At 47.9% G+C, this 21583-nt stretch overlaps 8 protein-coding genes across 8 annotated transcripts; 2 read left to right on the forward strand and 6 right to left on the reverse strand.

The window, feature by feature from the left end:
* Window positions 1–97: 97 nt before the first annotated feature.
* On the reverse strand, window positions 98–1428 carry DFJ58DRAFT_844944 (uncharacterized protein; the record flags this gene model as incomplete). Its single annotated transcript, XM_041393114.1, has 5 exons — window positions 98–155; window positions 473–809; window positions 844–967; window positions 1019–1144; window positions 1174–1428. The coding sequence occupies 5 exons, from the start codon at window positions 1426–1428 to the stop codon at window positions 98–100; spliced, it is 900 nt and encodes a 299-aa protein (XP_041239612.1).
* A 1258-nt stretch (window positions 1429–2686) lies between these two features.
* Window positions 2687–3482, reverse strand: DFJ58DRAFT_807949 (uncharacterized protein; the record flags this gene model as incomplete). Its single annotated transcript, XM_041391272.1, has 2 exons — window positions 3123–3482; window positions 2687–3063 (listed from the first exon to the last, which is right to left on the reverse strand). Coding segments are annotated over exons 1-2 (355 nt in total), but the record flags the coding sequence as incomplete, so codon positions are not given.
* A 427-nt stretch (window positions 3483–3909) lies between these two features.
* Window positions 3910–5132, reverse strand: DFJ58DRAFT_666422 (uncharacterized protein; the record flags this gene model as incomplete). The annotated part of the gene is made up of 5 exons (XM_041382562.1): window positions 3910–4421; window positions 4460–4546; window positions 4597–4682; window positions 4736–4776; window positions 4836–5132. The coding sequence occupies 5 exons, from the start codon at window positions 5130–5132 to the stop codon at window positions 3910–3912; spliced, it is 1023 nt and encodes a 340-aa protein (XP_041239614.1).
* A 4655-nt stretch (window positions 5133–9787) lies between these two features.
* Window positions 9788–10576, reverse strand: DFJ58DRAFT_610860 (uncharacterized protein; the record flags this gene model as incomplete). Its single annotated transcript, XM_041380878.1, has 1 exon — window positions 9788–10576. A coding segment is annotated over one exon (789 nt), but the record flags the coding sequence as incomplete, so codon positions are not given.
* A 3018-nt stretch (window positions 10577–13594) lies between these two features.
* Window positions 13595–15380, reverse strand: DFJ58DRAFT_807968 (DnaJ-domain-containing protein). Its single transcript, XM_041391273.1, has 7 exons — window positions 15134–15380; window positions 15007–15083; window positions 14782–14843; window positions 14392–14600; window positions 14226–14329; window positions 13863–14159; window positions 13595–13793 (listed from the first exon to the last, which is right to left on the reverse strand). Exons 1-6 carry the CDS (start codon window positions 15274–15276, stop codon window positions 14071–14073), a joined length of 684 nt encoding a protein of 227 aa, XP_041239616.1. The 5' UTR covers window positions 15277–15380; the 3' UTR covers window positions 13595–13793; window positions 13863–14070.
* Window positions 15381–15637: 257 nt separating this feature from the next.
* On the forward strand, window positions 15638–16542 carry DFJ58DRAFT_666390 (cytochrome c oxidase assembly protein CtaG/Cox11-domain-containing protein; the record flags this gene model as incomplete). Its single annotated transcript, XM_041382559.1, has 4 exons — window positions 15638–15760; window positions 15811–16128; window positions 16184–16350; window positions 16407–16542. 4 exons carry the CDS (start codon window positions 15638–15640, stop codon window positions 16540–16542), a joined length of 744 nt encoding a protein of 247 aa, XP_041239617.1.
* Window positions 16543–17549: 1007 nt separating this feature from the next.
* On the forward strand, window positions 17550–18988 carry DFJ58DRAFT_732371 (uncharacterized protein; the record flags this gene model as incomplete). Its single annotated transcript, XM_041386165.1, has 6 exons — window positions 17550–18088; window positions 18145–18515; window positions 18564–18646; window positions 18695–18727; window positions 18778–18837; window positions 18902–18988. The coding sequence occupies 6 exons, from the start codon at window positions 17550–17552 to the stop codon at window positions 18986–18988; spliced, it is 1173 nt and encodes a 390-aa protein (XP_041239618.1).
* Window positions 18989–19205: 217 nt separating this feature from the next.
* On the reverse strand, window positions 19206–21430 carry DFJ58DRAFT_666404 (cytochrome P450; the record flags this gene model as incomplete). The annotated part of the gene is made up of 13 exons (XM_041382561.1): window positions 19206–19290; window positions 19340–19486; window positions 19534–19672; window positions 19779–19835; window positions 19890–20016; window positions 20071–20133; window positions 20251–20388; window positions 20436–20551; window positions 20601–20752; window positions 20803–20935; window positions 20985–21029; window positions 21074–21223; window positions 21277–21430. The coding sequence occupies 13 exons, from the start codon at window positions 21428–21430 to the stop codon at window positions 19206–19208; spliced, it is 1506 nt and encodes a 501-aa protein (XP_041239619.1).
* Between the last annotated feature and the right edge of the window lie 153 nt (window positions 21431–21583).

Below are 21583 nucleotides of genomic sequence, written 5' to 3' on the forward strand. Positions count from 1 at the left end.
TGACAATGGGTACATCACCCGACTCACGGCTTAGGCTACTATTGTGGCAAGGAAGCCAAAATACCTGCAAGCGATCTCGCAAACTTGAACCAGACAGTCACAGGTGATCGTTCATGCGAACGGGATGCACCTCCTCAACTTCACCAGTGGGGCATCTGAATATCACAATGCACAGTACGGTTTCAACCCTATATATACAAGCCGAAAAAAAATGCTGATGACTTAAAGGTTTCGCTACTTCCACCCTCAATATTGGCGATATGATTCTCAATCACTGATGATACTATGGATGATATAAAATTGAAAATGCAGAATGCGAAACTATGTCTAGACCCCAATTTCTTTCAACTCCTCTCAGCCCGAGTCGCGGCAAGCCACTCCGTCGCCTCATCAATCAGTGCTTGGATATCGGCGATGTACTTTCCAGAGGTTTCGGTGCGCTTTCGTATTACGTTGGTTGGATAGGACGCACGCCAGATCTCCCGAGTCACCGACAAATTCCACCGCGTTCTGAATCCCGTCACAACCTTCCAGAAGCCAACACATCTTGTCTTGTAGCCACGCCAACTTCGTTTCCTCGATGATGCCAGAAAAACCCCAACACTTGAGATACCTGAGAGCGTCATCCACCCAATCTTGGCCGTTCCACCAGGGAACATCGTGTATGATGTCAACTCTTAGGAGGATTGTCTCCATTTCGGCGAGCTCCGCCCAGCTCACGCTTCCAACGGAATAACTTCCACGCAAGTCCTCCGAGTTTTCGAGAGGCTGGCTGAGTCTGATGTCGATGGCGTAGTTTTTTCGGTTTCCTACAAGCTGATAGGTGTTCCCTATGCCAGGGACTTGTTTCGACGTAGATCGCCCAGTGGAGGGGATAGGGCCGTAGCGGCTCTTCCTCGCCTCGCCAAAACTGGACAACTTCGACGTCATAGAGTTTAGGTGGGACTATTCCGACTTCAGGAGATACCTATGGGACCCAGTAAGTCACAGTTCATTAGGTTTGAGATAGTATGCTCACCTGAGGATTCAGACGACGTATCGAGCACGGATGAGAGAGTGTCAGGTTCGAGTCCAGAGATAACCTGTTTTTACCCAAGCCCATGGGACTCGGTGAGTCGTAGTTCGCTAGATTTAAGACAGCGTGCTTACCAAGGATTCAGACAGCGGGCTCACCAAGAAATTAGACAACATATTGAGCAAGGATGGGAGAGTATGAGGTTTGAATCCATCGATGACCTGTTTAATACCCAAGCCCTTGTGGATTTTTACTTTGTGAGTGTGGAATGCACCACTTCTTCGATGACATGTGGACAATGCCTTTCCGATTGGGCCACAGTATAACAACCGCTTCAGATGCAGGTGGATGGTCTTGGTCTCCACTAGGCTGCAAGTCCACACCCTGTGTTGGCCGAGTCCGCTCATTGTCATATAGATTCAAGATTGCACCGAAACCGGCGTGTTTCATACTCTCACGTGAGTAGGGTGGGCTTCTGAGATTATAGCTCAGTAACGCCTTTTTATAACGATATAGTTATGCTTCGTCAGTCACTTGAATTGAGGGACCAACGTCGCTTGTGCAAGCTTCAATTTCGCGCTTGGACGTCATTGGTTTGTGCGCCATTTCACACACCACCTAGATTCCAGACCTGCTGTCGCCAAAGCACATCCGAGTTGAACGTTGATCATGTGCACCTACTGTCGCTTTGAGCGTACATTTCAATTGCGCAGAATTTTTATGTGCGTACTTAAACCACCCGGTCAAAGCACAACCTACACCTCCTCGTAATTAATATTAATCGCACTTAACCATCCAGCGGTTTCCATTTGCACACGTGGCGGCAGAGTTTGTCTACTCTTGATTTGGAGGCGATGGTCATTTATTCGGCAGCAGCTACCAGGTCATTATGCAAGCCATCTTAGTCACGCGAATGCACAGGGGCTTCTGGATGTCGAGCCGTGCTTCTCAGTGTGGTACCTACACAGATGTTTCTTTTACAACGTGGATGGCAGCAGTCCCAGATATCATATGACGGTGCGCTTCCTCTGCCAAATCATCATGAATCTTGCAACTGACACTCGTTGATCAAGAGACAATGTTGCTTGGAGCATGCTAACCCTTAAATTATGTGACTGTTGCGCAGTCTCTCATATCCGCGAGGCTAAGAAATGGATGACGGAACTTCGCTGGAAACCAAACCGTCAACCACAGCATACTTCTTCTTTTCTTCTTGACTATTTTGTATATTGATCCCGTTCATCGTCACTATAGACTGACGTTCCAGATTACCGTAAGGCTCAGATATATCAATATCTTAATAAAACACTGCAGCTGTGCGCTGATGATGATAACTTATATTCTACAAGCTTATAACGAGACGAACAACAATGCGTTGTATGTATGTCAGTCATATTTTATGCAGTCAAGTGTTACTCAAATTTAACAAGTCAACTTGAATGCTCTGGCAGGGTTCACCGTGACAACCGAGCACTCAGCAGTGAGCTACTGGCTAGTACGTGCCGTGTCGTCAACCACACTACCCAAATGCGAAAGCATAAATACGACTCACCGTCTGTAAGAATTGTATGTCCTTTACGCACCAACTGACGCTTCAAAAACGTCCACGTGACTCGCTGAAGCAACTCTTTGCATCCGAGTCACGCGGATACATTCCCTTCCGTTTTCTTTCATTATCTTACCTTGTGCTCAGAGTCTCAGACTACACGGTCCCCTTGCCTTGACCGTTCATCTCCACCTTCACCATATGCTCCTCATGCTCATTCTGGCCTAGTCAACCTTTCGAAAACGTATATATACAGCCCATGTACACTCGTACCGCTACCACTGGCAGCAGAATTCCATGCGCTGATTCCCGCTTCCAAGCACGTCCAAACACTGCAACGAAAGTCTCCGCCTCTAAACGTCTTGTGTCGTCATCATCGGCTATACTTTTCGCAACTACGTCGATCTGTTCGCGATCCCCTTCGAACTCATACCCAGCCTTACACGTCATTCGGTGGCTCAGCGTTACTATGACAGTAGTATCCTCCCAGCCTACCATGCCGGTGAGTCACGGGGTTAGATTAAAACTATTCATACTCACATGTCGCCCATGCATGTATAGCCACGGCAGCATGAGCCTTCTGCCCACGGGTCGCACATGCCAGTGATGGGACATTTACTGTCAGCGACAGGCATAGACACGGTCAACTTGAAAGCAGCAATAACAGCGAGGATGAAGGAGAGACGCATTCTTTGTGAGATGTGATTTGGGCTTCCCAAAATAATTCTGAAGGGGACGATAGAAAGACAGCTTGCTTTTATATGTATCCTGTGCAAGAACCTGGCGAAATACTCTTTCAAATAGATGACATCTGCATTGCCAGCAGACCTTAGGATTGACTTGCTTTGTCCCTGATATTCTCCCGGTGTAGGAAATATAATCCTAATCTGTTGTTATATATGGCCTACGATGTTATAGGTGACACGACGATCCCATACTGAGAGAATTTCAGAATCTCATCGTGTAAGCGCGGATACTTATGCGTATCTGTACGTATACCAGCAATAATATTAATGGTTTACGAACTTAACATTCCCTACTACATTAGGCACTGTTGTCATAGAAGTGAATTCCTTTTCATGGACATCGGCGCAATGACTGGGCCTAGTACTCTGAGGATCTATACACCGAAAAAATGTTGTCAGTAGGTTTCAAACCAATTCTACCAACCACTTGACTAAAACCATCCACGAGTGAATGTCAAGGTGCGATAAGAGGGGAAATCATTTGTCGGGAGGTTTCGAATCTATACGGTGCAACGCGTCTTGACAGTTTCCTTTGTTTATTGCAGTATGTAAATACAGAAGTTCTCTCTCATCAATTAGAGCACTCCCTCAAATCAACGTATCTATAACCTCATCACTGACCACCTCATCTTGGTGAGTGTCTTCCCGTGAAGCGAAAATCCACTAACTCCGCTTCTACCTTTACAGTGCCCTTCTCGAACACCTCTCCACATAGACCTCCAACTTTCGGGAGAATGAGCCAACGTGCGATGCTCGGAGCCCATTACATGGACAAGGACAATTGAAATGCCTTTTTCGGCTTTTCCAACCTGATGACCGCAAATAGCAGAGCCTGGCTGCGCAGACAATAGACCCACGAGAGTTCTGGCAAGGTGCAATTGTTTGTCTTCAGGGAAGAGATGGAAGAACCTAGTAACATTTATTGCACTAATGCGGCCTCGAAGGGGATTGAGGGATTTCAGCGAGGAAAAATCAGTAGCTGGCGCCGGAGAGACGTCGTCCAACGGCGCAGCTACGGAGAGAAATTCTGGATCGAGGACATCTCCGGGAATTTGGCATGCGGGATAAGAAGCTGGTGTCGTCTTGAAAAGCTCATGGCTTAGCTCAAGCATATCTGCGCATGCACATAATTAACTAGAATGCTTCATAGACGAAACGGATTAACATTGTGGATATCCGAGGCAATAATGTTTTTTGCAGGAAAACCGTCCGCTGCGGCCTTTCTGGCGTCAATGCCGACTGAAGAGGAGTCAAGATTATTCAAAACAGTCGATGATGATTTAACCTACAGCCAATGTCGAGTAACACGGCATCGGGGCGCTCGCGACCAAGCTTGAGGATGTGTTCATACACAGGGTTACTCGAAATGTTCACGCTGAGCACGGTTCCCTTGTTATCTGTCGATACATAGATTTACTGTTAACGTACAGAATAAAGATAAAACCACGAATCCAAGGATATGGTGCAAGCTTTCAGCGGCAGAGGGCTATACAACTTATACTGAGGAGGTCCTCTGCAAGTAATCCACCTTGTATGCTTTCGCCTGCACCTCCAGGATATGCCTCTTCAAGTCTTCGTCGTCGTCGATACCGATTTGGGCCTTGAAGAACGCAGCTTCTTTGGAAGACAGACTATAAAGGCTGGTGTCTACTTGTGAGGCTGTCACGGTAACAGCCAACACTAACAGTCGATCAGACAGAGGTAACGTGGATGAGCGTATGGATTCGGCGGTAAGGTAGAAGGGTGAGATATGTGTACAGGGGAAACCGGTCTTATATATGTAAGAGAACAAATAAGAAACAAACAACACGCAGTGTCCAATCATGACGTCGCACAGACAAATGACGTCGCTCATGACGTGTAGTAAGCAGTATGCTTACACCCTTCCCCACTATCCTTTTGACCTCTCTTTCTCCCAAGTGTCCAACGCCTCGCAGTCTTCTAAGTCGCGCCGAGGTAGCCATTCGTCGTCTTCTTCGCCAAAGCCAACCCAGCGGACCAAATACTTCTTTCCTCGACCCACTTTACGTTCGTCGACGATCTTCTCGATGAAGTTTTCCAACTGACCATCTGCGGTTACGACAGGTCCTGGACGAGGAAGTTCGCGCGTAGGAAACAAGCTTGCGTCGTTTTCGTAATACGCACTGCAGTTGGCTGATGTGGAATGTCGGAAAGATGTTGGGGGAATTTGGTAAGTCTAGGGTGTACGTGGATGTCTCGGGATGAGCGTCGAGCACCCTGTAGGGACCATCGTAACGTGGCATGAATTTTGCAACGCGTTTATCGCCCTTCTGGATATACTCCCGTCGGCGGTGCTTGGTTGCGAGTAACACGCGGTCTCCAGGTTGAAAAACGATCGTGGGCGCACGGCTCTTGTTAACTTGAGTTGCTTGAGCGGCTTTTGCAGCGAGGAGGTTATCTTGAGCTTCCATGACGTCGTATTTGAGTTGCGATAGCAACAACGTAGCCCGCTCTTCTTCAGACCCGCTAGCACGAGGAACACTGTCGTCCACCAGAGGTGGTAACATGCGAGGTTGTCGTCCCAGGTGTAGCTGGAATGGGGAAAAGCCAGTGCTCGCATTCACTGTATTCATGATGTGAAAACGCACCTGGGGAAGAGCACGAACCCAACCCTTATGGTTCCGATCGACGTAGTAGCTGCAGACACTGATTGACGGTTTTGTTGGTACTGTTCACTAGCACCATCTGTCTCAGGATGGTACGCTGATGACATTTTCATCTTAATACCAGTCAGCTTGTGTAATGAGCGCCAGAATTTAGACAGGAAAATCTTATCGCGGTCGGATATGATCTCCGTAGGTAATCCGTTTTCACAGTACCAATGATCGAAGAACAGTGTCGCGAAGTGCTCGGCGGTGATGGTGTCCTTGCATGGCACCAGCCGTACGTCCGTGTTCAAACGATCTGTCATCGATATTAACATGTTGTACCCATTGTCATCAGGTAGAGGACCAATGAAATCGATTGCAACAGAGTCTCCGCGCGTCTCCAGGAATAGGCAATGGGTGTAAGGGACCTGCTGTCGCTGTTGTCTTCGACTTGTTTCTCATGCACTCCGTGCACGACGGGATGTATGATTCAATCAGATCCTGTCTCATGTTCGGCCAGTAGTATGACCCGCTGTGGGTATCACAACCTGGCAGGCACATATAAGAAAAGTGCTCAGCCAGTATAAGTGAGTCTCAGCTCTGCCTAGCTGCTATACTCGCAGAATGCAAGAACGTTCGACCCTAAAGGGGAAGCAAGGAAAGCAAGGATCCACGGAATGATGCTAAACAACCCTGGTGAATGGCGGTGATGAAAGCGCGAGAAATGCGCTGAAGGCGCGCACGGGAAAGCGGAATGTGAAAGTGCGCGAAGTGCGGGAAGGTAGTGCAAGCAGTGCACAAGTGTAGAAGACGGATACTGAGACTGATAAGAGGAAAAGCGCGGATCTAGACGGATACTGAAGGTGCCACTAGCTATAGACTGATGCTAGGGCCTCAAAACGATGATGGACGCATGCATTGCATGGAACTAACTGGTGATAGATACTGAGTGGTAGAAACTAAGGTGGTCTAGTTGGGGTGTAAAATGAACATGAGTGTATGTAAGTTCTACCTAAGCGCTCTCCCAGGGCTCGGAGCCGAATAGGGAGCGCTCTAAGTATGTAAATGAGGTAAGGTGATGTAAAGTAAGGGTGCATAACGAAATGGGAAGTGTAATATGCTAAATATGGTCAGATAACGAAAAGGGACATACTGAGGGACTGGTTGGACAATGGATGGATGCTCCTGGATGCTGTGCGACATAGTGCGCTTAAGCGCGAGAAAGCGCGCAAGGCGCGCACGCGGGAATACTGCGCATTGTGCGGGAAAGTGTCGCGCCTATGGCGCGTTTTGCGGGAAGTGGTGCGCATGATGGTGGAAGTCATAGTGGATGATGGTGCAAGTTGTGCAGTAAAGGCCAGTCATCAGAATTCGTAATGTGCCTGCAGAAATGCGAGTCTCTACACCACGTAGCAACGCATACGATTTGTCTGCACCAAAATGGCCAGCAGCGTCATGAGCGGCATGAAACAAATGCTCACGAAGATTGTCAACACGCGGAATCACCAGGTGATCTGCAATGTGGAACAAGCCGTTCATGTCCTTTCGAAGCCCCGGTAAGGAGCCGAGGAGACCGTCCAGCTTTTGACACCACGAGTCTTCCTTGTAACCTTGCAGGATGCGTCCTTGCAGCGCAGTATCTCCTTGAATTGTTAGCAAGGCTGCGCATGTATCAGTTACCATATCAGAGTCCTTCCGTCAGAGCATCTGCAGCCTCGTTCTCCTCACCCTTGATATAGTGAATGGTGATGTCGTATTGGGACATGTATTCAGATCCATCGTGCTTGTCGCCTCGACAGGTCTCGTTGGTTTTGAAAGTTTTCTAGGGTGCGGTGATCAGTATAAACGTCAATGTGCGCACCCAAAAGTTCCAAGCGCCACTTCTTTAACGCTCTGATGATGGCAAGCAGCTCCTTCTCGTGCATGGGGTAGTTAAGTTCTGCTGCACGAAGTTGCGTAGAGTCGAAGGCGACTGGCCTAGCCGACTCGCGTGTTGGGCCCCAGGACAGCAAGGCGCCCGTGGCGTAGTCTGACACGTCGCACGTCAAGAATATTTTATTGTCACCTGGATCGTCATGGTCAATTGTCGTTAGGCATCTGGGACTTACAACAAGTTCTTTTATGGCATTGAAAGCAGCCTCATGTTCCGACGTCCATGCAGGAAATTTCAACTCGGCTGCTTTCGTTGTCAATGCCGTAAGAATTCGCGTATGTCTTGCAACATCAGGTAGATGTTCTGCAAGATAGCGTACGATTCCTAGGAATGACTGAACATGCGTCACTTTTCGAGGTCGTGGCCAGTCCAAAATTCGAGCTATCTTGGAACTGTCAGCCTCGATACCTCTTCCGGAGATGTGATGACCCAGGAAGTCGATTTCGGTGTTGAAGAGTGACATTTTCTTCGTGGAACAATATAGATGTGCCGTTCTCAACGCTTCGAGTACTTGTTGCACGTTCTTCTCGTGCTCCTCGATTGTCTGGGACCAGATAATGATGTCGTTCGAGGTACACGTGACAGATCTTCCCTATCAAATGACGCAAGGCTGCTGTCATGCGTCGTTGGTGTACTGCGGGTGCATTCCGCACCCCCATCGGCATAATGGTCCATTCATACTTACCCCAAGGTGTGTGTATAGCTAGATACTTCATATCGTCTGGATGAACCCGCATCTGAAAAAATGCATTAGTCATGTCAATCTTTCCAAAAAACTTTCCCTTAGCGCAGTCTTTGAGTATCTCGTCGATGCGTGGCAGCGGGTGATTATCTGCGACGGTGTTAATGTTCAGTTTACGAAAATCATTTACCCATCGCGGCAATACAGTTGGGTCTGGCTTCGGAATGATGAAGGACGGCGAGGACCACTTGCTGTCCAAGTGACCGCAGGACGCCCGCTGTCCACATGGGAGTCCAATAACGTCTTCCAGGCTGCGCGGTATTTCTTGGGACAATCGTAAGAGCGGAGTTGAACTATTTTATTAGCATCCTTCAGGTTTACCCGAAACAACACGTCTGTTGGCATCGTGTCGTTGTGCGGGATATCTGTAGGAAAATGATCTTGAAAACCTTTTTATACTTATCGTCCAAGGCTCTAAGTTGCTCTTGGTACAACAAATCGTCTATGCGTGACTGCACAGCCCCGATGACGTCTATACCGTTCACTGGTTCGCACTCACTGTTGATGATCTCTTTCAATTCCGGCAAAACGGACTTGAGCTCGTTGACGACATCTCTCTTCATCCAGAAGAGTTGTGGACCAGACGGCGAGATATGAGGTGATGGTGGCGTGTCGTTCTTGGGCTGCAAGAGATCGTAATTAGTGTCTTTAGCAACAGCATGTATGTAGCTCATGGTCTATGACAATTCGATTATGTTGGAGAAAAGGACCTCCAAGTAACAATGGAGTACAAAGATTCGGTGCGATGATCGCCCGTACAGTTTGAGATGTGTAAACTTGGTCGAGCGAGGTACATGCTAACTTGATGTATTGTGAGAGAAGAAAGGATTCTTTGTCTTTAGACAATGCGAGAGAGACAGGTAACAGTTTTGATAGTTGACGCCGGCGTAATCCGAGTTTGTTGACGAGTTCTTCACCAATCAGAACTAAAGAAGAGCCATGGTCAATAAGAGCAGAAACGTTTATAGGAAAAGCAACGGCAGGCCCGTCAACGAGACAGTCCCAACGAAGGTGAGGGGTTTGTAGCGGGGCCACTGCACTCTTCGCCCGAGTCAGTACCATTCCCCAATACTGCGGACGGCATCACCACTGCGACCGTTTCAGCATCTTCATTGACATCTACCGCAGCCACAACGTCCTTCTTTTTCGTTTTCTTGGCCAAGACGGCACCTGCTGTAAGTGTCTTGTAGGACTGCGCCATCAGGGAATCCCATCGGACAACTGGTCGACGTATGTCCTGCGAAAGGCTTGCGACATTTGAAGCAGCCATCGTTGTCCCTCAACAGCTGGCGTTCTGTATCAGTAAGACTAGGGAGTCGCGTGAACGTCTTCGCATTGCTGTCCTTCGCCTGGGTAGTATTGCCCTTGGCGTTGTTGCGTGTGTTAGCATTTGACTTCTTATCGGGAGCCGAACAAGCGCGTTCCGTACGTAGTGCACTCTCTACTGCTTCTTTCTGCCTCACGAGATAGCGTAGACGCCTGTCATCGAGGATTCGAACCTTTGCGATCCATTTGCGTAGGTCTTCCTCAACGATGTTCTCTGCGTGGTAGTCAGCGGCAAGGTCAATGTTCATGTGAGACTCAAGGTGGTAGAGAATGTTGACGTCCGCGAGGTGAGAAGGTGTCCCTCTAAGTAGCGTGTTTTGACTCTGTACGTCTATAGCCCACTCGCTAAAGGCGCGTTGTCCTTGCGTCGAGGCTAGCATCTTTCTCCTGATGGTATCTGCCCAGCCAATGGGGAGCCAAATTTCGCGTACTTCTGCCATATACTCCTTGAATGTCATCAGGTCAATTTCGTCTTGGTTCGTCATATACCAGTCCTGGATGCGTGGTTCTTGTAATCCCCACGCAACCTTTCGAACCATTTCGTCTTCGGGGACGTCCTTGTGCATAAAAAACTGGATGCACCCCATCTCCCACGACCATAAGGCATCAGGCGTTATTTCTCCGGCGGTGAGAAGAGGAGGCTTGCTAGCAGAAGACTGTTCACAATGTGCAGTTTTGGTCGATGACATGATGGAAGTGATAGGGGTATAATCGGAGTCGCTCGATTCCGAGTTAGTGCGTGTATGCGCTGTGTTCGGCACGAGAACACTCGGGCTCTCCGGAGAATGTGGAATGAACGGTGACAACACCCGCTCAGGCGATGGTGTTTGGTTGTGTACAGGAGGTGTGTCGGTAATCGTCTTCCCGAGCTTGGAACGACTTCTTGTCGTTATAGAAGGCAAGGGTACGGGAATACGAGAGCAGCGGTGTAGAGACTCGATCCTGGGTAGCCTCACAATGGCACATATTGCAACATAGGTCGAGTCTACAGTATCATGCATGTAACACGACACTTGCGTGATAAACGCGACGTTCGCGCAACGCGCGCGACTTAGGCGACACTTGCGCGACTTGCGCGCGCTTTAGGCGAATTTTCCCGCGCCTAAGCGCTATAGAGCGCCTGACTTCCCACTGTGTTTTCCCACGTCCAACCAAGTTCCCAGGTATGCATTTCTCCATTTATCATTTATTTCAACATCGTACCATGTTTATTTTCACTTGGTACACATTTTTCATGACACATTTTTTACTTTACACAACACACATTACCACGGACCACCATCATCATAGACAGTCACCATCTCCGAGTTTTTATTATGTTTTGAATAAATCATCGCAAGCCCTAGTAGCAGTTAGCTCTAGTGGCCATATCCGCATCAGTTGTCTTATCAGCATCTCAGTACACTGTCTTAACATCTCACTATCGCTCGCATACCGCTTTCACCCAGTTCCGCTTTTCGACGCGCTGACTTTCCCGCGCTTCGCGCGCCTATAGCGCCTTTGTTCCCGCGCTTTTCGCCTTATCACTGCGCTTTGCGCATTCCCCCTAGAGTTGACCAGTGGATATTTGCTTTCTCCGCTTCCCCTAAGGGACGAACATATCGCACTCATATTTTCCTCCCTTCAACAATTATATCAGCTGCACCCTCAGCTGAGTTGAAGATCCTTCAGCGGGGAGGCAGTTTGAAAGTTGGTAAAGGCGGCGGGCTGACCGGATGCGGTCAATACCCGACGGTTAGGTTTAGGTAACGGTAGAAGTGGTGACAGAGACGAATTTATTTGCTCAGCTGAACGTTAAAAAAAGTGTGAGGCTGTCACGGTAACAGCCAACACTAACAGTCGATCAGACAGAGGTAACGTGGATGAGTGTATGGATTCGGCGGTAAGGTAGAAGGGTGAGATATGTGTACAGGGGAAACCGGTCTTATATATGTAAGAGAACAAATAAGAAACAAACAACACGCAGTGTCCAATCATGACGTTGCACAGACAAATGACGTCGCTCATGACGTGTAGTAAGCAGTATGCTTACACTACTGCTGGGATCGACGCAGTCTGATATGTTATGTCGCCCAACCGTACTGTGGAGCTATCGTGCACAGCAACGTCCCCTATCGGGATGGGATGCAACTTGTAACGCACATAGCATTCCACATCCGGTTTAAGGCGACTGAGCATCTCCCGTTATCATGAATGTCTGTCGCTGTAATTCGCCACTTCTTGTATGAAGTGAGCTGGCAACTGCTGGCAATCGAGCAGATAACTACAACTACTGGCGGTACGAGTCGGAAGTCCATTAATAAGGGAGACACCGCTAGCAATTCAAATATCATGACAGATACAAAATATACATGAGTGCAAGACAAAAAGTTGAAGTGCTGACGCAGGCATGTGCTACACTTGACGCAATAGTCAGCGCGATACCAGGTGTGTAGTAAGCACACCTGCATTCTGATTGGGGACCAAAGAAATGCTTGAGACGCCCAGCCGCATAGAAGAGCCAAATCACGCAAGGTTTGCAAACGGCTTGACACGGATGTTGGGCTGGTCGTTTGTTCGAGGGAGGTAGACGCAGGGCATTTCATGGAATCGCTGGCGTATGGGCACAGTCAACGGCGCAGTACGTAAGGCGCTCCAAGTGTGTCGCGAATTGATCAAGCTTGGCGAGACGACCTCTGTGTTCTTGCCTGACACTATGGACTCCGATATCGCAGATCCACCGTTTCTGCATCTCGATGCCCTGCGTAATCATGGCCTCCTTCGATCCGTAAAGGGAGAGTGACTTTATGTGTGCGGTGGTTCAAACGTTCACCTACCACTCATTAAAGCTACGTAAATCCTGCTCCATGTTCTCGTCATGGAATGCCTCTTGTTGCGAGTCTAATGTATCACTGTATCCAGTTCTGACACGAGAGGTGTTGTGGTATGCTCCTGTACTATTCGTGCAGAGCTTTGTCGAGAGCATCTCGTCCTCCTTAATTAATACCACCACCAGGCCGACAAGAGGGAGATACATGGGTGAGTTCTGCAGCGGCTTGTAGTGGAATTTTCAAATGTGAAGCATTCATAACTGGAAATGGGGCTCGAAGCTAATATAGCTAGGCAGTGGTGAATAACAGTGCTGGTGCAGGTGTCGACCAGCGGGCGGGAAAGTTCAGTATCTTTGGCTATCCGGAACGCCTCGTAATTCCTTATATTCAGAGCCAACCCCACGGCGCGTCGCAATATTTCCAGGATTTGCTACGTCGAGATTGTGGCACAAGTTGACAACCATAACATTGAGAGCTGAGCTGCGTAGCCGCAAATTGCAAATAAATCTATTTTAACTGATTAGGATGCTTTGTAATATTCCCAATATAACAAAATTATAATAAATTTAAATTATCCTGCTAGCATACATACTCGACTCAGATTCTCTGGCTCCAAGTTGGACAATCCTTACTGTCAATGATCAAGCTATGATTAGATTATCGACCATCTCCTCTGGAATCGATGTGCATGCACTGATTCAAATTGACCGCGATGTTTGGTTCTCCATGACGGGATGGTCAGTAGATTGTGCATAGGTGGGGGTGGTCGGTAAATTGTCCATAGGTGGCCTATCTACAATTCACTGACCACCCCGCCATGAGAAACTGTACCTCGTGAAGCGGAACCTTCACTAAATCTGTTTCTACCTTTACAATGCCCTTCTCGAATACTTTCCCGTCCCACAAAGATCGCATCGATGATGACCAAGTCTGGTGAGAATGAGTGATGCTCGCATCCCACGATATTGACAGTTAGTATGATGCCTGTTTCGAGAGTCCCGAGCTGATCGCCTCAAATCACGGAGCCTCGCTGTGCAGATAAAAGACCTGCAAGAGTCCTGGCAAGGTGCGATTGTTTCTCCTTGTTGAAGAGATGGAGAAGCTTATTAGTTATCTGCAACCTTAATTTACCAAGTGGATATGCGGAAGTCTTCCTTTTGCAACTATGCGTGAATTGTCGTTTTTGAGCACACGCGTGCGTATGAACGGTCAGGTACAGAAAGCATGTCTTTGTGGTATAGCATATCTCTTACATTTGCAGGAACCATAGGTTACAAGAAAAGACGGTGTTGATCTAAACGCTCGGACCTAGGGAGCGTCCAATATGTAGGTGGTTCAGGGAATCATCCAAGGATCTGGGCCTTCGTCTTTTTCTTCTTCTTTGCGGTATTGTTGAATGACCGCCACGAATCAACACGGGTTTCACGGGACTCTATAAAGGAGGTGATAGATGATGGTTCATAAAAGCGGCTGTGACCAAAGAAATCACAACACGCACCTTCCCATGTTTTATCTTCCTCCGCTTTACGTTTCCTTGTAGCAACTTCTTCCTCCTTTTTCCGAGCTTCCAGTCCCTCATTCGCAAGGTTCATCTTTATCGCTCTGCAGTAATACCGAATAATTAGGACCGCAATAAAGCTCAACAGTAAAGACGAGTGTCTCACTTCCTGCGTCTAACCTCTTCCTCAATTAACAAGTCCTTCACCTTCGCTCGCAACTGCACCTTGAAGGACGGGACTAGTCCTCGAAGTTTCAGATCATCGTCCTGCGTGCTCGTAGAGAAACCGTGACTACGGAGGAGCTGTAGGCGCGCCTCCGCAATTGTGGCGTCGAGAGCTTCGCGTTTGGCAGTGTCGGATAGCTCGGATTCGGCCTGGGTCAAGAGTGAGAATTTGGATCCACATGTATACGACAAACCAAATGATATGCGAGGAAAGTTAATATTGAGACTTCCGTTGGAGCGAGTGTTGTGAGTAACGGAAGATGATACAGAATGAACTCAACAAAAGAATTAAAAGCATGGGGAAGGCATCATGAAAGGAAGAAAAACGCACCTTCTTGAGAAGGTCGAATGCATCTGGAGCACGAGCGTGGGGGGTCTTGTCAGGATGGATGACTTGTTACGGAACAACGTACGCATGCACAAAATCGACCAGACATGAAGTGAAGTCGAGTTCAAGGTCGAGTAGAATCACCAGACGAACAACCATGATTACGAAGGCGCAAAACCGTCAGCTATATTCTATGAATTAGAGGACAGGTGAAGCGAGATCGCTCACAGAGAGACAACTGTCGGTATCTGCGCTTGATTCCTTCGGGCTTTGAAGACTCGTCTATGTCGAGAATATCATATGGGCTAGGTCATAATGCTAAATGACTGATCAAACGCAACATGTGGCTACTTACTTGAGCTTGAACGCCTTGAGAATCCGCTCGACCTCGAGCTCACGCTGGAAGGCAGACGCTTCCCGGGAGAGCAGCTGCTCTATATCAGTATCGCTTGTCGTGGGTGTCTTCGAACTAGAAGGTGTCGATGTTCCTGTCGACATGTCGTTGTCGTCGTCGTGGGCGTTACCGATTTGAAGTATGGTTCTAGGCTTCCTCACAGAAAAGTCACGTGCTTGTCACTTGAAGGTCGGAAGCGGGAATATCTTCAAGCTCGCCATTGACGGCGATGTCCTTCAAGCTGTGTGTACCTTTGTTGAGGGCAGGCCGTGCACCTCAGTTGGTGAGCGTGTCTTCAGATCAACAGTATTTGCCGTGCTAAATTTTTCATAGACTGCTCATTACTACCCGGACGCATTCCTTCGATGCCGTTCATTGCATACTGTCAACAGCATTCATTTCGTGACCCGTCTTAGCAAAAGTCCATGCTCATGGTCGCCATCACACTCCCTACTTTGGCGAAAAATGGCCACCAATTCGCGTCCCGGGGCACCTTTGAATGCTAAATCACGTACTTCACCATATGCATCCCGACAGTCATTATACGCCGCCCGGAATCGCAATCTTCTGATGTACTCCTCTGCCGTCGTAGGTTTTCGCTGTTTTATTTCTCACATATTTTTATTCCATCTCGACAGATTGTTTTTGCAGTAGGGGTTACTTATGCTGCAGTTCCGCTCTACCGGATGTTCTGCGCAGCCACTGGCTTTGCTGGCACTCCAAATGTCGGTACAGGCAGATTTGAACCTGCGCGCCTGGTTCCTGTTGATGGAGCACGTCGCATCAAGGTTCATTTCAATGCTGACCGTGCTGAAGCGTTACCGTGGACTTTTACTCCTCAGCAGAAGTTCGTGACGGTCCTTCCCGGAGAGACCAGTCTTGCGTTTTATAAGGCAACGAATGAGAGTAAAAAGGACATAATTGGAATCGCAACGTACAATGTCACGCCTGACCGAGTGGGTATCGCACTAGACGTCGGATGTCAGCACCCATTGATGTTTGATGATGTAGATCGCCCCGTATTTTTCGAAAGTAGAGTGCTTCTGCTTTGAGGAGCAGAAATTACTTGCAGGAGAGGAAGTCGATATGCCTCTCCTTTTCTTCATAGACAAAGATATTCTCGATGACCCTGCGTGTAGGGGCATTGATGACGTTGTTCTCTCGTATACATTCTTCAGGTCCGTGTCTCTCTGTTACCTGTCAAATTTACCAACCTCAAATACTGATTATATAGAGCCCGTCGTAACGCTCAAGGTCATCTTGAGCCAGATGCAACTGACAAAGACGTTCAGAAGTCCCTTGGGCTTGAGGATTACGAGATGGCACCGCGTGCAGAAATCCGCAATGCGCAACCAGGAAAGAGCCCGTGATTTATGTTCGCTTTGATAAATTTTCACAGAGCACATCAAGTGTTCCTCGCACTCCTCTGTATATCTATTCTACAGCATACATACCAGTACTTGTTCGGACGAAGCGGAACGCATCTTTCCCTCATACCTGGATAACTCCAAGCACCCTGTTAATCGCAAATCCAGCACACAACTACTATTGCATCATATGGCCTGACTGACAAGCATTTTCATGTACTTTTTAGCTGAAGTACGTTGACAATTCTAAATTCTGCACATATATTATTTATCTTAACCCACATGAACCCTAGGCACAATCTGGCATGGCTGTTGATGAGCTGTAGCTGTCGAGACTCGACATTATACTGGGGTATCTGCCCCTGACACTGCTGATATACCGCCATTGCTTTTTAGCTTTCCCTGTAGCGGCAGGGATAGACCCCGAATGTTACTTGCCAAGAACTCGCCCACCGCGTTTTACTCTGTTAAAGCAAAACCGCAAGCCCTCTTCGAGATTGCAATGAGCGCAATTATTCCCGTTACAACTTGCGAGCTAAATCATACAGATGAAGCACTAGGGAATTTCCGTATGGCCTCTGACGTCTTGCCGTAAGGTCTGCTCACGGTAATCTTCAGTGGAGCGAGGCTTTCCTGTAAGAACCACAGGCTGGCCACGAATTCTCCCCCCAACTAGACGGACTAAATATGAAATGGTGATCATTACATGGTGATGTACCGGTTCTGCGCTATCGAGTTTCATTTCGGTGGACAGACACTGTGGACAAATGATCCATCGAGATGTGAAGATTGTTGAGTGACATTGTCATCTCATGACGCTCTTGTAGAACTTGTGATAACGATTCGTGAATATTAATGTCAATGACATGTGACATTTCGTCGAAGCCTGGCAGATAGCTCGGCCGGCTGGCATTGCCGGTGGACTTCGTCAGCTTTCTTCACCAACACATTTAATTTTGCATCCATAAATAAAGCTTCAGCTTTGAGTCTGCACTTGTGTCCATCTCTCCATGAACGGTTTCCGCAGAGAGCTCAGGACTGCTACTAGTAGTCTTCGCACAAATTTGCGCTCATACTATAATCATACTAGTATCGTGTCTGCAGCAGTACATCGTCACCACTGGTTCCACTCCGTCCGTGCTTTCTCGGCTTCTGTAGACATAGAGCCTTCGGAGACACCAAAGCACAAGCCAAAAGCCAGCACACCACTTCGTCGTAGTGCATCTGCATCGATACCCATTCGTTCCAACCCGACCCCTACTAGAAGTTCTATCAAGCCTGTGATCACTCTTGCAACAGCGGAACGCTACTTATTGTCAAGACTACGCTCCCGTCTTCCGGATGCTCAGACTCTTCACGATGCCTGGTGGGTTCCACACTGGGGCGAAGGGGGCGAGATTTTTGTGTTCTCGAATGGAAGTTTTGTGTGCTGGGGTCTTGGAGAGGGAGAAGCGCGACGATTTGCACGAGAAGTTCTTGCACCTAGCGAGGTTGGCCGGTTAAAGGATCCAGAGACAGAGGAACTGGAATTTGTGACAGATCCAACAGAGTGGGTACTCAGTTCAACCACTTGAGCCAAATTTACTCACAAAACTCCCTTGTCAGAAAAACTCGAATACAAGGAGATTTAATTATACTTGGACGTGTAGCACCACTTGAGTACTCTGAAAATGCTCCTGCCGTACCACCAGCTTTCCCTGCACTTCCCGCAGATACCCTTCTGGCGCGATATACATTCTCCCAAGCACTATCACGTTCTACAGCTCTTTCAGGTCTTGAAGAATCACTTGAGGACTATCTCTCCTCCGTAGCACTTCTCCCGCACTCCCTCGAGAAGACAGGGAAGCCTGGTCTAAGCAGGGAAGCCCTTATCAAGAAGCTCGGAGCGCTCATGAAGTTTCGCCAGGGCCTTAACCTCAACAGGGAGAACTTCTCCGACACACCAGACTTGTACTGGACCGAGCCTGAATTAGAAGGTTGGCATAGTTGTTATGAGTCCACGTCGATCTAACATAATCTGCAAGGTTTCTTCAAGTCGATGACAGCGGCTCTCGAAGTGAAGGCGAGAACCAACGCGGTCAATGAAAAAATCACCTATGCCACGGAGGTGAGACGCTCAAGGTGAAACGATTCATGAAACTAATCGTCTAACCAGGTACAATCAACTCTCCGTCAGCTACTTACGGAGGTGCATCATCTGACGTCGAAGATCATGTGCACATGCTAACCTTTCTATAGTCGTCTACTCATCGGATGGAACTCGTTATCATCGCCCTTATTGCTGTGGAAGTTGTCATCGTACGTGCTTCGACGGTTATTTCAACTTTTGCCTCCTCAATCTTTATGCACTTTCCTATTCCAGGCTCTGATACGGGATGGCCCCGAGCTCTGGCAAATGGTTTTTGGCTCATCTCATGTTGAAGATAAGATACCAGCACCTCATTCATAAGCGATCAAGATCATTGAACAAGAATCTTTACGATTTGTGGGTGCTGTTCTGAATCCAGATATCATTTCGTGTTGATCGGGTAGACATAGAGCTCAACCTTAACATTGCATCACGTATTTACACTATTCAACACTAGCAAGCTTCCACATATTTCAATCTCCACTCAATGTACATAGTTGTGTTGCTTCCGATCTTCATGCGAGTTTGACGGGGCCGCCTACTCGCGCCTGTTACTCGCGCAAATCAATCTTTCTGCGTTTGCAGAGCGAGGCTCAATGGTGCATGCAAAAGGTTTCGGTCGGCTGCCAATGTCATCAATGTTGCGTGGCCGTTTGAACGGAAGTCACTTACATTGCAAACCCCACTGTAAACTTGGGATTCACATCAATTTCACACCCGGTCGAGTCCTTCCCCTTTCCAATGCGGAACGTCGCTAAAATAGAGACGATGGAGGCCCAAATGCTCTGATCTGCGATATACTGTCCGGAACACTTTCGTCTGAAGAACTCATCAGCATTGAGTGGCAAAAGTCAACCGCAGCGTACCGTCCAAAACCAAAGGACTGCGGTAGAGAGCCTTGGATGAGTTCTCCAGTAGGTAAAAAATGTCGTTCCGGTTTGAAACTCATCGAATCCGGGAAGCGTGATTCATCATGTGTCATTCCCCTTGGACCAGTCAAACCAACTACCAAAACAAACCTGCATGGTACTCACCAAACGTTTATAAGAAGAATGGCGCCTAAGGATAAGTGATTGGTGTAATTGATTAGTGTCATAGATTGTATCCGCACCCTTTGGGATATAGTATCCATCGTAGACATCGCTTGTACTCGTAAGATGAGGAATAGCTGATGCATGTATCGCATGATTTCCTGGAAGCACGATTGGATTTATTGACTCACAGCACGGAACCGTCGGTCGCCACCGTAGAGTCTCGAGATAGACTGCTTCGACATAGGGAAGCCCTTCTTGATCACTAAAATCAGGGAGACGACTGTCGCCAATCACCCTATCGATCTCTTCTTGTGCCTGGCGGGAAAATTGCTGTAGAGAGGAAGGCGCATATTCATGGATCTGACGAACCTTGATCTGGACCTCTGGATGAAGGATCATGGCAAGCAGAAACACATTCAAAATAGAGGCGGTCTGACAAGAGACACGTATCAGTGACTAAGGAACCACACCAAGGTTGACTGAGACTTACAGTTTCTGCTCCAGCTTTGTGACATCTTCCTGTGAGTGTCATAACATTCTCGCTGTGACTACAGAAGACGCACCAAAGAAACTACTTGCAGCGATTGCTTTAATTGCCTCTTCGTCTTCAGCGGTGGCTACACCATTCTCGGTCGAACATTTACTCAGAAGGTCCTTGACGAGGGATTGTTGTGTAGTTCCACCAGCCTGCGCTTCGAGTATGAGAAAGGGTACATCAATGACGAAATTATTACCATTTCAGCTTTCACATACTCTACGGGATCGTTAAGGATGTCACGAGCGAGACCGCGGCACTCTACAGCCCGGCGCTTGTACATCCCACCAGGAAGCCACACCGGAATATATTGTACTAGGCAAAATGAAGTCGATAAAATTATTGGCATCTAGAAAGGACTCACAAAATGGTATGAATTCGATGAGTGCAGCGCGCTCTGTTCCGACCTCCCGGATAAACAAATCAATGATACGATCGAGCTTGGTCACAAGTGGATCCTCTACTAGCGCGAGATCGTAACCGTATGTGACAGTCATGATGATTGCCGCTGCCAACCTGTGTAAATGGTGATTCATGTTAAATAAAGGGCATTTGTCAGTACGTACGTCTTTAAATGCACAGGGAACTGAGTTGGGGAAATGGTAAGATTCTCCAGGAGTTGGCGAACTTTCTGAAGCTGCATAGACTGGTATTTGCGACAAGCTTCCTTGTTGAATCCTGCGTGAAACATCTTCCGGTCTGCAATCAAAGTTGAATTCAAAAGCTAACCACCACAGTCAGAACGAACGTTGTCGCCACAGGTCCCCATACGGTAACAACCCGGTGTTAAAATCTATCCCAAAACTGTAGTTGATTAGTGACATCGAGGAAGAGCACAGTGAAAAATGTTGACGTGCAATACATTAGTAAAGACATATGGTCTGTCGGAATATACTCCAGAACGTTGTTCCAGAAGAGTGCGCGCAAGCTTTTCAGAATTGATAATGACAAACTCGTGCCCTAGGATAGTTGAATAGACAATATCGCCTTCGCACAGTGCATTGTTGAGTCGCAATCCTGAACGCCTGAGTGCAACATACCGTATTTCTTCGCCCAGTCGGTATATGTCAACCAAGGCTCGAAAACATTGAGGTCAGACACATTTCCAAGGATCGGCAGACGTTTTGGCCCTGGAGGGAGTGGCAAGCCCCTCCGGAGCCTCCGTTGTTTCCAGACACGAATGGAGATGGACATTAGTAACAAAAATGTAGAGGATATCAGGAGGTGCGGCATGGTCAACAGCATTCTTGGAATATTGGTGTTCGGAAGGCGTTTTTAGGGCTGTTCACAAGACTGGGACCAGGGATGTATTTATAAGGCTGGAGGATGGCGGCCATCTAAAGATCG

The sequence above is a fragment of the Suillus subalutaceus genome (assembly GCF_016647625.1).
Source record: "Suillus subalutaceus strain FC151 chromosome Unknown DFJ58scaffold_123, whole genome shotgun sequence".
Classification (NCBI taxonomy): domain Eukaryota; kingdom Fungi; phylum Basidiomycota; class Agaricomycetes; order Boletales; family Suillaceae; genus Suillus; species Suillus subalutaceus.

Excerpts from the sequence above, each read along its gene's own strand:
- DFJ58DRAFT_807968 (XM_041391273.1), bottom strand. The coding sequence starts at position 15,276 with ATGTCGACAGGAACATCGACACCTTCTAGTTCGAAGACACCCACGACA. Across the intron at positions 14,844-15,006 it reads ATACCGACAGTTGTCTCTCT|TCATCCATCCTGACAAGACC; the intron begins GTGAGCGATCTC and ends TTCCGTAACAAG. Across the intron at positions 14,601-14,781 it reads CATTCGACCTTCTCAAGAAG|GCCGAATCCGAGCTATCCGA; the intron begins GTGCGTTTTTCT and ends CTCTTGACCCAG.